Here is a 15,772-nt window from a genome sequence, read left to right as displayed (position 1 = left end):
AAATTAAGAGGTATTACAGAAGAGTTGTAGAAACCATGAACAAAGCAATAGAGGTAAATATCTATTATTATCATGATTTTCAAACAATGAAACTCATAGAAATAGTCATTGCAAAGAAATAAAATATAATGGACTGCTGAAATAAAGATCAATATCATCATCAAATTCCAAAATCTCTTTTGTACCTCCCTATGGGGTCTGCTAACCGTATTATATGCATACAGGTGCTAAAATGCTATTGACTAATAATGAAACCTTTTCACAATGCTGGCACCTGGTTCACTGGTAACAGGGTATTGGCAGAAGTGTTAAGTTTATAAACATAAATCATCAGTACCTATCAATCTCAGCAGACCAAATCTAAAAGGCAGGCATGAGAATTCAGTAATAGAAGAAATCAGTCACTTCTGTTTCTAAGACTTGGGGTCCTGACAGGTGCCTCACAGTCCAGGGCAGAGCTAACAATGTTGGTTAAGAGATACTACAATATCATTTTTTAAACTTTGATTTATTTCTGGGATGTGAGTTTATGCCATGCTGCTCTTTGCCTCTCTATAAGTATAAGCAACCAACAATCTATCTTATTATTAGTCACTAGTCTAAAATCATTGATAGCTTAAATATATGAAAATATACCAACTCCCCTAAGTATAGTAATGTTGCATTTTCAGCTGAAACTAAATATTAATCTATGTGGTTTATCTTCAATGCCTTTTACTTTCCATAAAGAATCAGCTGACTTAAAAGACCAGGTATCTCCCATTCAATAAAAGAATTCTGTGATTTAAAAAGAACATTCTGCTTCCTAGCTTAAGCACAGCATTCACCGAATATGATGCTTGAAGTATTGTGTGGGTAAATTATTACCAAAAAGTTTTATCAGCTGTTACTGAATAAGAATCACTACTAGGAGTATACCAAGTAGCAATTTCCTCTAAAGAAAGCCAAGTAGCAATTTAATTTCAGAATGAAAAGATCTGGGCAGAGAAGAAAAGTAGACAGTAAAACAGATCATTTAATTACTGTTATTCACAATATAGCAAAGAAAAAAATCAGAAACTACATACTTCAGAAAAAAGTGGAATGGGCCAAAGATAAAATATTGGCATGCTATAATTTTTTTTTTTAACTTAGAAAATATTTGTACAAGAACAAGAGACACTTCACATTTAACCACCCATTGTCAATATGTACTGAGCTCACCTCAGCATAAACCAAATTGCAAGAAAATGACCCAAATGAATTAGAAGACTTCCTGCAACTAACAAACTGTACTCATATTTTAATAAGCAATATTTACCTCTATGTAGTTTTACAAAGTTCCTAATAATCTGATTTATATGGAAACTTCTTCCATGAAAGAATAAGATGATTTGGATATTATTATTAATGCATAATGTGGATGTCAATCACATGGTAAATTCAATTATTCTTGAATTTTAAAAAGGAGTTTCATGTTTTGTTCAAATATAGCTCATCGTTAGGAAATTTCCCTTCTTCAACTCTCCAGATTAGCAAATAAAATTAGGTAATATTTACATTGAATTTACAGTTTTTCTCATTTAAAGAAACATCCCTATGTCTCGCTATGTTAATTTAAATGATTGCTCTTAAACTTCACTATACCTGAATTTAAGCAAGTAAAATAAGCTTTGAAAAGGAATCTGCCATTTTCATTAACTCATTTAAACTGAAATCTTTTCGAAATACATACTGCAAATATGCTGAAAGTGTTTCCTAGGCATTTTTGGGCTACATTCTAGTAAAGTGTTTAGTGGGTGAAAATGGAAATAACTGTATAACATTTAAATGAAATATAAGACTTCCACTAAGAAATTAAAATCTATATAGTATGCAACAGTTAACAGTAGGACTTTTTAAATGTTTTGACTACCACAAAAAAAATCAGTAATAGAAACATTATTTATATTTCAATCACAAACACTGCTCTTAAAACACAATCTATACCTGATTTATAACCAGATCTGAAAAACATAGATTAAGACTATGCTTAGTCTATCTCTCTAGCAAAGAGCCCAAAGAAAGAGTAATTTTACTATCTCTCATACATTCTGGCAAAACAAACAAACAAAAAAGCCAGATCAAAGTAAGACGAGGAGTCAAAATTGGCAATAAATCCATTATGAAGAAGAGACTGGCACTAAGTGATATTTCAGAACATATTGCTTTCTATATACGCAAGTGTGATCTTATTTGAGAATAAGTATTTACAAAGATTCTAGAAAGCTATAACCAACTTGATAACCTAGGCTTTCAATCTTTATTTTGTCTCCATAATATTCAGTTGTCAGCTACATATTTAAATATCTAACGTGATTTTATGTCCTACTTAGACTAGTCAGTGTCCACATATGGATTTACAGGTATTATAAGTGACATGTAGAATATTACTTATAATATTTTCCAGAATAGGAACTCTGACTTTGAATAAAAACTGGAGCATTTGGGCTTTAAAAACATTTTCTTTTCAATTTCTAAATTCTTCTTTTTAGGAAGTCATTGATGGAGACTGAGTTTAAAATCAAAAATGCTAACTTTTGTAAATTTTAACAAAAAGGGATCACTATAAACAGACTTAAGTAAATACTATTCTACACAAATATAATAATCAAGTAGCACTTGACACTGACAAACACTGAACTTTCTTTTAAACCACAGGAGCTTCTATTGTAGCAGCTGCAGCACAGAACCTTATGACGAAAAGAGGCCAAGTGAATAAGACTGTGAGAGTATGGTACAGGATAAGGAAAGAAAAGTGAACTTAAGCCAGTAAGTTTTAAAAAGTCAAAAAGAAAATTATATCAGAAAATCAACTTCCAGGAAAATATTAATAGTTAACTACCACAGCTACAGTAAATCTTTTCCTTTAAGAATGGAAGACAACAAAATAATTTTCACCATAACAATATACCAGTAATAGAAAAAAAAATGAATTATTCACATTCTAAGAGGGTTTTCCAGGCGGGGGTGTGTGTACGTGTGTGTGTGTATGTGTGAAAGCTTACAAAATTGAAAATGTGAAATAAAATGGATTCATATTAAGATATCATGATAACAGAAAAAAATCTAAGGAGAGAATATTTTCCTCAAGGGAAGAATATTTTCCATAACTTGTTTAAAGAGCACCTATGAAACTGTGCTGTCAGCTGTCACAATGGAGGTTTTGGATTCTTTTATCAGTTGCAGCATAACAAAAGGCATTTCACAGCATAACTTTAGGGAAAATGTTATCTGGTCTAGAATCACTAGAAAGCAATTAAAAATTCTTTTAACTGTTTATAATACACAAATTTTTCTGGGTAGCAGCAGTTGCTCCTGTACGTGCCCTTTTAAGAAATATGAAACAGAAGCAAGAGAGTAGAGAAAAAATTTGAGAAGAATAAGAGTAGCAGCATTAAATAGAAAAGCAAATACTTAAATACATTAGAGTAAAGAAAGCTTAAAATAAGAAAATAGTACTGTGCAACTTTCAATTATACTGAGTAAAGTGCACTGCTTAAATGTTCACTGATAACATTTTCCCTATGTTGAAAACATAAAATCTACTTATTGGTATTTTTGATATTAAAAAAAAAAAAAAAAAAAGACATTCACTATTGTAGCCCTGATAGCTCTCTTCCAGTATTTTTAACCATTCAGATGAATTTTGTGGGAATATTTATTCACATAATTTTGCTTAATACATTTCTTTCTAAACAAGACTGAATTTAAAAGTCTCTATAACATTTTTCAATTACAGTAATAACACATTAATAAATTATAAATTAACAAAATCTTCATATTTGCTTTAAAAAAATCATTTATCAAACACTAACCTCCAGATTACCTGGAAAATTAAAGATGCAAATTGCTATAAATCTGGCATCCCAATTAAATTCTGATTTTTAAAAGTATATAAAATATCCCTCAAATTATTCCAAGTTCCACTCAAGAAAATTTTATTTTACCCTTTTCATAAGTTATTAAGTTTATAACCTGCTAAACATTTCACCCAAATGTGGGAAAACTTCCTGGAGATGCAAAGCACAATAAAATAATTACATGAAAAAAACAAAAATACCCGTTAAAACAAAAGTTATTGTAGCTGGCAGCACTTAAAATTGGTAATTCTTATTTTTTTAAAAGTTGCATAGCTGCAAGATGATTCATTGCTGATTAACTGTTGAGCAGTTTTAAGAGGAAACAATGTATTTAATAAATTGCAATTCAGTAGACAATCCTAGATTTAATTAATTAAAATGTAATTATGTAACTTGATTTTAGTCTTTGGACTGCATTCTGATAATGTTAAACCTTTAATTTAAAATATTAACATATTTTAGCTTTCCTATGTAGAAGTCTATTTTCCACTCTTGGGGAAAAAAATAGAAGAACTTGAGATCATGGTCTACATTCAGAGAATGTTTTACTTCTTGATTACATTTCTTGGTTTCACATTAAGACTTTAATTTATAAGAAGTAAATTATGTGGTCTTAAATTATTTAAGAATAGATGAATGCAGAAACATCATGTTGGGGGAAAATGAAGAGACCCCAAACTAAAAAACACAATAAATCAAAACACAATGAGTTGCGCAGCTCTAGAGAACTTAATAAAAAGTAAATCAACTTTTAGATCAGTTAACTTTGGCGTCTGAATACAAAATGTTTATCAGTATTACCTATGTAGATAACTATTTAGGGATGTGCAGCATTTCCAAAATCCCTGTGTGTCCTTTATATGCATGTTTGGTACACTGAGTTCTGCAGCAACTGTCCTCTCTGCAGCAGGATTTTTTCCTGTATGATTGTCCATCTCTGCATTTCCACGTCTCACAGAACTCAGATTTCTGGCTGAGTATGCCTGCATTTTTGTTTTTGTTTTTCCAGAGACAGATCCTCATATCCTCTTGGTTTTTCAAGCATCTTGAAAAGACAAGAAAACTTGTGTAAAAGTAGACACATTTAGTTTAAGCAGCAGTCCGTAAAAGTAATACAAATCAAAACACAACATCCATCAATGAACACTGCTTTAGTTACTATAAATTTTCATACTCTTATTTACTATTCTAAAAACTCATAAAATTTAGTGTTCTGCAAAAGATCAGATCAAAAACACAGGACCAATTAAAGCTTAAAATAGTCAAAAAATAGCCACTACATAATAGTTATTCCCCCTCCACAATAAAGACCACACCAGAGTACAGAAAACACACACGTACACAAAACTTGTTAATCTCTCCTCAAATAAGTAAAAACCTCAAACAGAAATAGTAAACAATTTCCTAATTAATCAAGACCTTAGATATGCACTTATCTCTATTTTGGGCTGACTATTAAATTCCTATACTGAAGAATATCAGATATGCTGCATTTGCTGCTACATGTTGCCTTCTTTTTTCTTTTAGTGTTTTAACAACACTGAAATTTCTTCAAATCCATACATACACTTTTAATCTGGGACAGCAAGAGGGTTATAAGGAATTTATCATTTGACAAATAAGAGCAGTCAGAACAAAAGCAAAAATGTGAGAGTCAAGATATTCCATGTCTATACGTTCTTAAAAATGACTCTCCAACAACCATCGAGACAGACTCCATTGATTCAGATTTCTGAAGGCAGCTGCCAACAAACTCAGGTTCTACATAGAAAATAAATAAAAAGATAACACTGGTACATAAGGTAAGAAAACTGAAAAGCTGTTTAAGACCAACAGACATGCATATTGACTATCAGATGAGATACATGTGCCACATATCCCATAAGATCATTGTTACATTAAAGTAAAAATTTAGCTGATTAGATCATGAAATAAAAATTTTATACCATAAAATTCCATCACATTCAAAAAAGTTTATTGAGTCTAAAAGACAAATTTTACCTAAAGGTGAAGGATTTAGACATATTACTTCGGTATGTAAAATACTAAGAAAAGAATTTCATTTTATTAGCATTGGTTTTTAATATGTCTCTTAAAATGCTTCTAATTTTAGCCATAGTTTTACTTTATTGGCCCAGACATAAGGAGACACTGAAGACATTCCAAAGCATTCCTCTGTTCAAAAAACCTTTTTCACAGTGAAATAAAATCATACGTGGACACATACTCAAAATACCACTCCAACACCAAACTTCCCTTACACAGCAATCTTACCCCAACTCATACTTCAAATGTGTCAAGGTATCAGCTGAATAACCTCAAAGTAAAAGGTTCAAAAGCAGATAGTCTTCTAGTTCTCTACAGTTTACCAGGGCTTTCCCATTTCACATGCATAACCCTCCATTCTTATGACAGAGGTCTCACTTAATGTTGCAGCTCTGATTTCAATTGCTGTAGCTGCTGTTAAATCACCTCAAATCACCTTTGTCATATTCTAATCTGCTGCTATGAAATTATCCTCATTAAGAGCAACAGAATTCCTTGAATGTGTTTATTACCTCAACACCTCACATTTAAGACCAGGAGTTTAGTAAAATCAAAGGAACTAGGGGTACACACAGGACTAGACCTCAGGATATCATCTGCTCTAGTTCCCTGCCTTCAGTCTCAGGCATTCGGAAAAGACTGTTGTCTGTTACTGTCTTGAGTCTCTGAACGTAGATGCTCTAACTCGTTCTGAAACAATTCCAGGATTGGCTATAATGTTCTACCTTGATGTAAAAGTCTAATGCTTTATGTCATTTTTGGAAGTCTTCTCATAAAAAGCTTTTCGTATATATGAAGACAGCTATTTTTTCAAAGCTAAATGATGCCATTTAATTCACTTTATGAAATATGAAAAAACACAATACTCAAGTGAGGTTATCATTCAATTCACTAAACATTTTCAAATAACACAGAATTATGAATAAGCTAAATCAGTAGAGCAAAACAAATTCTGTATTTGGTTTAAAATTCTATTCAATTTTTTTTGCCTACTATATAGACACGTACTATACTACATGTTGAGGATAGAAAAGCAAAGATTAAATTGAATGAATAAATTGATGATGCAACTTTTTGAAGAAAATGCTCCTACGTAATAATAGGCAAATAGCTAAGAACACAATCTTTGGAGCCAGAATGCCTGGGTTCAAATCCCAGCTCTACCAAGGAACTAGCTATGTAACGTTGACAAGTCAAGTTTCTTAATCTCTCTATAACTTAATTTCCTCAGCTGCATAATGGAAATAATAAGAGTACTGAGCTCAAAGGGTTGTTATAACAATTAGATGAGTTATTAATAGATGTAAAATGCATAGAACAATACCTGGCACATAATTATGCAATATAAATGTTAACTAATTATTGTGATTAGAGTTATAATATTATATTGCATTACCTAAGAACATACCTGGGAAGTTATGGATGAGAGTATGAAATTTGATTCTGTTTGCTAACTGCATGACTGCAAGGATTTTTGGTGCAACTTGCTTCTTAAAGTCATGGAACTTAATTACTCTGACTCTCAGGTTTCTCATTGGTAAAATGGGTTTTTTAAAAAATATTAAACTAAAATTAAATAAGCTAATGTGCTTTAAAGTACCAGGAACACAAAAGTTACTCAATATATGACTTTTCTCCTCAGGTATCAAGTTGTTTTTTATGTATCTTTTAATGTGAGTTTTCTATACAGTAGCCTAACACAATGTCCAGAACACACACACACAAACACACACACACACCTCAATGAATAAATGAATGAATAAAAATGGTGGCTGAGAATGTATAATTCAGGTAACAGTTTAAAAAGCAATTAAAACAGAAAAAGGGAGAATTACCTAAAAAACAGGAAGCTGATGCTTAATCTGAAGGGTGCTCAGGGCAAGATCTATTTACTTCAAACCATTCATCTATGCAGCTAAAAAAGAACAAAACCAGAAAAGATGAAACACTTATGTTTAATCATTTACACCACTACAGCCGTAATAAAAATGCTTACTTCTTGACTTTACTATATCTCTGCAGGAAAAAATTCAATATTTTAAATGATCATATTTGGCACATATAGGTAAAAGATAAAGATATGTTTATTACCTTTAGATTATTCTCCGCAGTTAAGGAAATAATCTTCGCAAAATTATGCTATAAAGTACTTTCAAGTTTAAACAGAACAACCATGACCTCAAGAGAATCTAAAGAACTACCATTTTACCAATATTCAAAATTAAATGACAAATCTGGACAGATATTTCTCTCTTCAAAATAGATATCATTTAGGCAAATATCAACCTGTTCATGCTACCTATCAATATAATCAAAATAGTTTTTAAATTTTAATTCTTGACAACATTGCATCACATTTTTAAAAGACCATATTTATATGTATTGAATACTTATTTTAATTCTATCCCATCTTGTAATACATATACACACACAAATAAATATACCACCATCCATTTGCATTTATAAAATATTTCATGATTTTATTAGAAGTTAAAAATTAGGAAACATATAATTATCCTCATTACAGACGTGCACTGTCCAATGCAGCAGCCATAAGGCACATGTGGCTATTTAAATTTAAATTCATTAAGATTAAATAAAAGAAAAATGCAATTCCTCAGTCACACTGGCCATATTTCAAGTGCTCAACAGCCACATGGTTAGTGGCTACTCTACCAGACAGCACAGATACAGAACATTTCCAGCACTGCAGAAAGTTTTACTTCACTGTGATAAATGATAAACTCAAGGCCTTGAAAAGGTTGAGTAACTTGCCAACAGCTAGGAAGTTACCCAAGCAGGATTCAAACTGTTTAACATTCTTATTGTTGACACATCAAATTTTCATATGTCACAAAGCTAGAAGGCTTGGCTAATATGCTGAAGGATAAAATTAATATTTATCATTCTCATATCCTGACAGGATGGTTTGGTAGGTAAAAATAATGGAAAAAGGAAAAAAAGGAAAAATAATGGAAAAAACAGAAAAAGGTAAAGTATCTCATCCACATGATATTCTTTCCAATATCTAAAACAATTTCTGTTGCCATTAAGACTTTTGTTGTCTAAATAAATAAACATGTCCAATTTGGCTTACAACAGTTTTCAGCCTGCTCTCTATCCTACTCACATGGCTCTAGAGGTCCCCCTAGTCTACCAGAATACCTCCTAAAACAAAGTACTGAGAACTGAACAAAATATGCCACATGTATTAACAACCCACAGTACATCCGAATACAACCACGTAACTTTGGCTCATCTTGAGAAGGTAATAATTTAAAACCCCAGGTCTTTCTCACATAAATTGCTATCAACCCATGTTATTTAAAATATTATATTTCCTTCTCCCAACTCCAGTAGGAAATCATTATTTTCAATTTCGTGCTTTTCATTCTTAGGTATTCTTACTCTGTAACTATATATGTGCATATTCCAAAACAACATATAGTATTGTTTTCATGTTTTAAATTTTACATAAATGCAACTGTAAAGTAAGTATGCTTTTTCTAACTGCTTTTTTCAAATTGTTCGAGATTTGCAATTGTTAAAAGTAAGGCTCTGTTTTTTACATTTTCATTGTGCATAGTATTCCATTATATAAACATATTGCAATTTATGTATCTATTTTTTTACTGGACACTTTTAATGATGCTATGAACATTCTTATACGTGTCTCTGAGCACAGTGGAACTCAAAGTGTGGTCCACAGACACAGTGCTAAACCATGAGCTGTTTGTTACTAGCTCTCAATGAGACAAGGGGCTTGAGCCAGAATACACATTAATTTTGCCACTAAACACACTGTTTTTTGTTGTCTTTTTTTTTTTTGCTAAGGAAGACTCGCCCTGAGCTAACATCTGCTGCCAATCTTCCTCTTTTTTTTTGTATGTGAGCCACCACCACAGCACGGCCACTGACAGACAAGTGGTGTAGGTCCACGGCTGAGAATCAAACCTGGGCCACCAAAGCAAAACGCGTTGAACTTACCCACTAGGCCACCAGGGCTGGCCCTAAACACACTGTTTTGATTGGCTTTTTTTTGAATCATTGCAAGACCTTCTCAATGCAGACAGCATATATTGATGTACATTCTGGCACAAGCTCCTTTATCTCACCCTGGACCTGCATACTGAGTGAGTAGTAACACTGCCCTAGAGCACAAGATTAAGAACTCCTCCAGGAAATATACCTAGGAGTGGAATTACTGAGTTGTAGGATATGTACAGCACATGGCTATTTACAGAGCTATCTGCTAAGTATACCAACTTAAAATTGTATGTTTATTGGCCATTTGGGGTTCCTTTTTCCTGAACTGACGATTAAAAATTTTTCTGAATTTTCTACTTTGATATGTCGTTTTCTTATACATTTGTAGGAAGTTATTCAGGTATTTCAGCTATAACATGTTTTTGATGAACCTTGCTTTCTACAAAATTGTGCACTAAAAGTAACTGGGTTTAGGGGGAAAAACAAGTTAAAGGCAGACCACTCACATAACACAACCTTTTAACCAGAACAAACATGTGTTCATTCCAAATAAATACAATACCACTGTAAATATAGGATGTTTTTAAAAAAAGGGTGAACTTAGCTTGACATAAAGAAGATTAAGGAAGGATTGATACTGCTAGGTTATGCAGACAAAAGCCAATGCACAAAATTTGAGGAGAACTTGAAGCAAGCACTTTCAAAATAAAGCCCATGGCCTAAGTGAACTGGGTGTAAGAACATTTGGTGAAGGGGTATCCTTACCCATATTCTTCCATGGCCTGCTTCCACATATGCTCTCATCTGCTTTTATTTGATGGAGTAAAACATTAATGTGCTGAGAAATAGCATGTACAAACCAGTAAGATCATGTCGTTATATTGTCATCATCCTTCCATCTACCAATTGCAATGAGCTAGGTGCTTTACAGAAAGTCACTGAAGGCGAGCATTGTTTCAGATACCAAACCTTTGTTGTTATGTGTATTGAAAAACACTCTCAGTCTGAGGTCTAGTTTTTTACTTTTTCACAGTATCATGATGCAAAAAAGTTTTAAATTTTAAAATAGTCAAATTTGTCAACTTTCCTTTTAAATTTTTATTTGGGGGAGGGGTATCTTAGCCCCAAAAATAATTCCTTACCAAGAGGTCAAGAACATTTCTCTATATTCTTTTCAACACTTTAGATTCTGGTTTCCACAGACAGATGTTTAGTGAATTTGGAACTGATTCTTATTTCAAATGTAAGATAGGGATTCAACTGTTTTTCCATATCAATAACCAATTGATCCCATTAGCATTCATTGAATAGTTCATTCTTTCTCAACTACACTGTAATACCACCTCTGGCTAATTTATTCATTTATTTAACGAACACTTACATAGCATCTATTATGTGCTGGCCCTTTCTAAAACTTAACTTGTTTAAAACCTCATAACAACTCTATGAAGTTGGTAATAGTGCATCATTTTACAGATTGAGGGAGGGAAAAACTAACTTGACCAAGATCACACACTGAATTAGTGGAGGGGCTGGAACTGGAATCTTGAGAGTCTTGACTCCCAAGAGCCCATGCTCTTAACCCCCGAGCTGTGCTATCCCTCCATCTGTGCATGAGTGTTTATGGACTCTTTCTGTCCCACTGGCCAATGTCCTTTCCACACTGTTTTAATTAATAGTCTTATAATGAATTTGTATAAGACAAGCCCCCCCAGCATGGTTTTCTTCTTCGTGAGTGTCTTGACTGTTCCCGGCTCTTCACTCTTTGGTCCAGATGTATTTCAGAATCAACTTGTTGAGTTACATGAAAAAACTAATTCAGATTTGATCAGGATAGTGTTAACTATACAGATTAATTTGGGGTGAAGTGACATCTTTACGACATTGAGTCTTCCTTTCCACAATACGGTACACCTCCACATTTATTTTACATCTTCTATAATATCTTTCAATAAAGTTTTGAGTATCTTTTGTAGGATTTATTCTTAACACACCTTATTGCCATCTTAGTTTCTGTTGCTGTTATTATTCTTAAAAAAAAGTTATATATTTTTTCTTATTGAGCTATGAATGCAACTGATTTTCATATGTTGAGCTCATATCTGGTAACCCTGCTAAATTCTTATTAACTTTAATAATTTATCCAATAAATATTCTTTGTTTTTGTTTTAAAATCATTAATACATAAGTATACAATTTTACTGAAACTTTTTTCACATTTATTGAGTTAATAAGGGTCTTTCTCCTTTGTTAATGTTGTGAATTACATATATAAATTTTCTAATCTTATAGTGTCTTTGCATTCCTAATATAAATCCAATTTGGTCATGAGGCATTATCTATGTTTTAGATACCTATTGATGAATTTGGTTTGCTAATATGCTTTTGGATTTTTGCATTTATGTTCATAAATGAGAGTGCCTTCTAATTTTCTTTCTTATACTGTCCTTGTCCAATTTTGGTATCAAGTTTATGCTATTCTCATAAAATATGTGGGAGAATCTTCCATCTTTTTCTTCTTTTGGGGGAGTTTGTGACGTTAACACGGTATTCTTTGGATGTCTGGCAGAATGTTACCAAACTGTCCTTGTAGCCCTGTTTTTAGGTTTTTTTTTCAGGGTTAGTCTTAATAACTACATATAATAGTTATTAGTGGACTCAGGTTTTCTACTCCTTTTTGAATCATTTTTTATAATATTATATATTTTTTAAAACTGCCCATTTTAATTTTTTAATTGAAGAGTGTAAAATTTTTCACAGAATTTTCTGATTATTTTTCATTTCTGCCATGTCTGAAGTTATGTGTCCTTTTTCTTTCCTATACTATTTATTTTTTCCTTCCAGAGACAATCCGGCCAGAGGCTTATCTATTTCATTAGCCCTTTCAAAGAACCAACTTTTGGCTTTGTTGGTCTCCACTCTAGTGTGTAATTCTTAAATTTCATTATTTTCTTCTCTGATCTTTATTATTTTCTTCCTTCTATTTTTTTTTGTGTTTATTCTGCTATCATTTTTCTAATTTCTTAAGTAAGAAGTTGGCTTATTGCTTTTCAGTCTTTCTTTCCACTCTAACAGAAAACCAAAGATCACTCTTTAATGTCAAAAAGGTTTTCATTATTATTCAGTTCCAAGTATTTTCTAAGTTCCATTATGATTTCTTCTTTGATCCACAAGTTACTTAACAGTTTGTGAGAAGATTATTTATCTTTTATTACTGATGTCTAACAGTGGTCAGACAAAAGCTTTCTGTATGGTACTAATTCTTTGTAGTTCGCTAAGACTTGCTTTATTGGCATAGTACATAATCAATTTCTATCATACTTCATGCATGCTTGAAAAGAAAATGTACTAATTGCTGGGTGCAGACACACACACACACACTCCCACACCCATTAGATCAAACCTGTTAACTATATTGCTCAGTTTTTCTAGGTCTTAACTCATTTTGTGTGTGTCTGCTTGAGTCAATGAGAAGTGAGTTGAAATTTCCCATTATAACAGATTTGTCAATTTTTTCTGATTATTCTATAAATAATGAGACTATGTTCTTAGGTACACAAAAAATTGAATTTTATATACTTTTATCATCATATCATACTGATAATACTTTTTGCTATAAAGTTATTTTGTGCAATATTAATTTAGGTTTGTTAGTTTTTAGTTAATATTTGCCTGGACAGTTTTCTATCCCCTTACTTTCATATTTTTCTATATCCTTATGTTTAAGTATGTTGCTTATCAACAGCACATCCCAATCTTTCAATCTGTTTTCAACTGGTGAGTCTGTTCTATTTAGATTTATTATAATTACAGATACTGGGTTTATTTTTTCCTCTTTATTTTGTACTATTTACCATTTTCTCTATGCTTTCCCCCAATTGCACCTCCTACCTTTAAATAAAATTCCACCTTACTCCTTTTATTGGCTTGGAAGTTATAGTTTTCTATTCTTTTTTTTGTTAAATAATTTTTTTTACCTAAAATTTTTCCTGTGTTGCTCTAAAACCAAGACCACTTTATGAGAAACCAGATAGGCTTTGAAGTCAAACAGACATGGCTGGAATCTCAGCTCTTCCGTTCACTAGTCATGCGACCTTCGAGAGATTTCCTATGGTTCCTCAGCTTATTTCCTGAATTGTAAAAGAGACTGTTACAAGGCTTACATGAGATAACCTATTTAAGAAGCTATGGACAATACCTGGGGTTATAGTAAAAGCTTAACAAATGGTAGATTTCTGGATACAAACAGATGTAGGCTTAAATCTTGGTTCTAGCAGGAAAAAAAGATTATTATTATTATTATTTTTATTTTATTGAGGTCATAATAGTTTGTAACATTGTGAAATTTCAGTTGTACATTATTATTTGTCAATCATCATATATATGAGCCCCTTTACCCTTTATGTACACCTCCCCACTCCCTTCCCCTCTGGTAACCACTAATCTGTTCTCTTTGTCCATGTATTTGTTTATCTTCCACGTATGAGTGAAATCATCCAGTGTTTGTCTTTCTCTGTCCGGCTTATCTCGCTTAACATAATACCCTCAAGTTCCATCCATGTTGTTGCAAATGGGATGATTTTGAGAAAGACCACTAATTTTTAAGAAATGAGGGGAGAAAGTTTCAATGAAGAAGAAACCTTTTCAGCCCTAACTACAGTATCTGAAACTTTGAGAAAGATCTTTTACTCTGGTTTCAACTCGGTTAACTTGGTAAACATAAACTTACCCTTTGTGATATATGCATAGACAGGGCAGTCGTGCTATAGTATCCCCCTGCTGCAGCTCTTCAAGGCATATTGCACATTCCCCAGCATCTTTACTCAGTACATCCTCTGAGGAAAGAGAAAATGAATTCAGGACAATAAAACTGAGAGAAGAATTACGTGAATGCTAATTTATAAAGAGTGGTGTCTGGCATATTTGGTCAGAAATACATAAAACTCAGCACTCATATTTGAAATACTATTCATAAATTAGTGAGTAATGTTTACATTTACTTATAGACAGTCTCTCTCATTTCTATTTCATTGAAGCATTACAGTAAGCAAGAACAATACAGAATCCTTCAAATTGCAAAGGATTTTGCTATAAAACTTTATCAAAGTCAGTTATTTGTAATTTACAATTCATTTTCCTTCTCTTATTAATCAATATTAATTTCATGCCCAAGATAGCTCAAAAAAGTTTAGAGTGTAATGTGACTGAAAAGACATGAAAATAGTATTATAATTTTTTAAATTCTAAATAACAAAATCAGATAAGTTAAAGAATCACCCTCAATATAGGACTTTTTAAAAACATCTGCTTAACTCAAGAAAATGCAAAGGTAGATCAAAGATTTTGTGTAGATTCTCAAAGAAACTTTTGGAAACTTAAGGATTTCAAAGACTGGTTGCAACAATTCTTAATCCTTTTCCATGACAATGTTAAGCCTACTCTAGGCAGCAATTAGAGTGGCTTCCAGAGGGTCCTGCAGAGTATTTAAACACTGTTTAAAATACTCCTATGGTAAAACTCTTTATAAAGCAAAAATTTATTTTGGAAAAAAAAGTTCCCTCAACTTAACGTTTTATACTGAAAATTTAATTCCAGTTATATTTTATTAACGTTAAATTTTATTTTTTAAAAGGATATTGCCTAAAATAGAGTATGTTAGCCAGATACACTTTGTGACTCTTTTTAAATGAGAAATAACTAAAACATGCCATTACTGAAGAGTATACAGAAACTGTTGAAGAGTATACATTCTCACTAAGTTTCGAGAATGAAAAGTTTAAAGCAGGAATGTGCAATATGAATTTATTCCACAAATAAATAAATTACTGGTTTTGGGAAATAAAAATCAAATAAGCTAC

At 32.1% G+C, this 15,772-nt stretch overlaps 1 protein-coding gene across 2 annotated transcripts in view; it reads right to left on the bottom strand.

Moving 5' to 3' along the window:
• Nucleotides 1-995: 995 nt before the first annotated feature.
• Nucleotides 996-15,772, bottom strand: part of ZNRF2 (zinc and ring finger 2) — an 86,180-nt gene continuing 71,403 nt past the window's right edge. The window contains exons 3-5 of one of the 2 annotated variants that reach the window (XM_058527681.1): nt 14,644-14,749; nt 7,763-7,842; nt 996-4,926 (exon numbers count right to left, since the gene is read on the bottom strand). In XM_058527681.1, coding sequence (XP_058383664.1) covers nt 7,785-7,842; nt 14,644-14,749 — 164 coding nt within the window. In that variant the 3' untranslated portion in view covers nt 996-4,926; nt 7,763-7,784. The other variant, XM_058527688.1, reaches the window with a different exon arrangement.

Source organism: Diceros bicornis, chromosome 3, assembly GCF_020826845.1.
Source record: "Diceros bicornis minor isolate mBicDic1 chromosome 3, mDicBic1.mat.cur, whole genome shotgun sequence".
In the NCBI taxonomy this organism is placed as follows: domain Eukaryota; kingdom Metazoa; phylum Chordata; class Mammalia; order Perissodactyla; family Rhinocerotidae; genus Diceros; species Diceros bicornis.
Note: the sequence above shows the minus strand (reverse complement) of the source record. Positions and strands in the feature narration are given on the sequence as shown.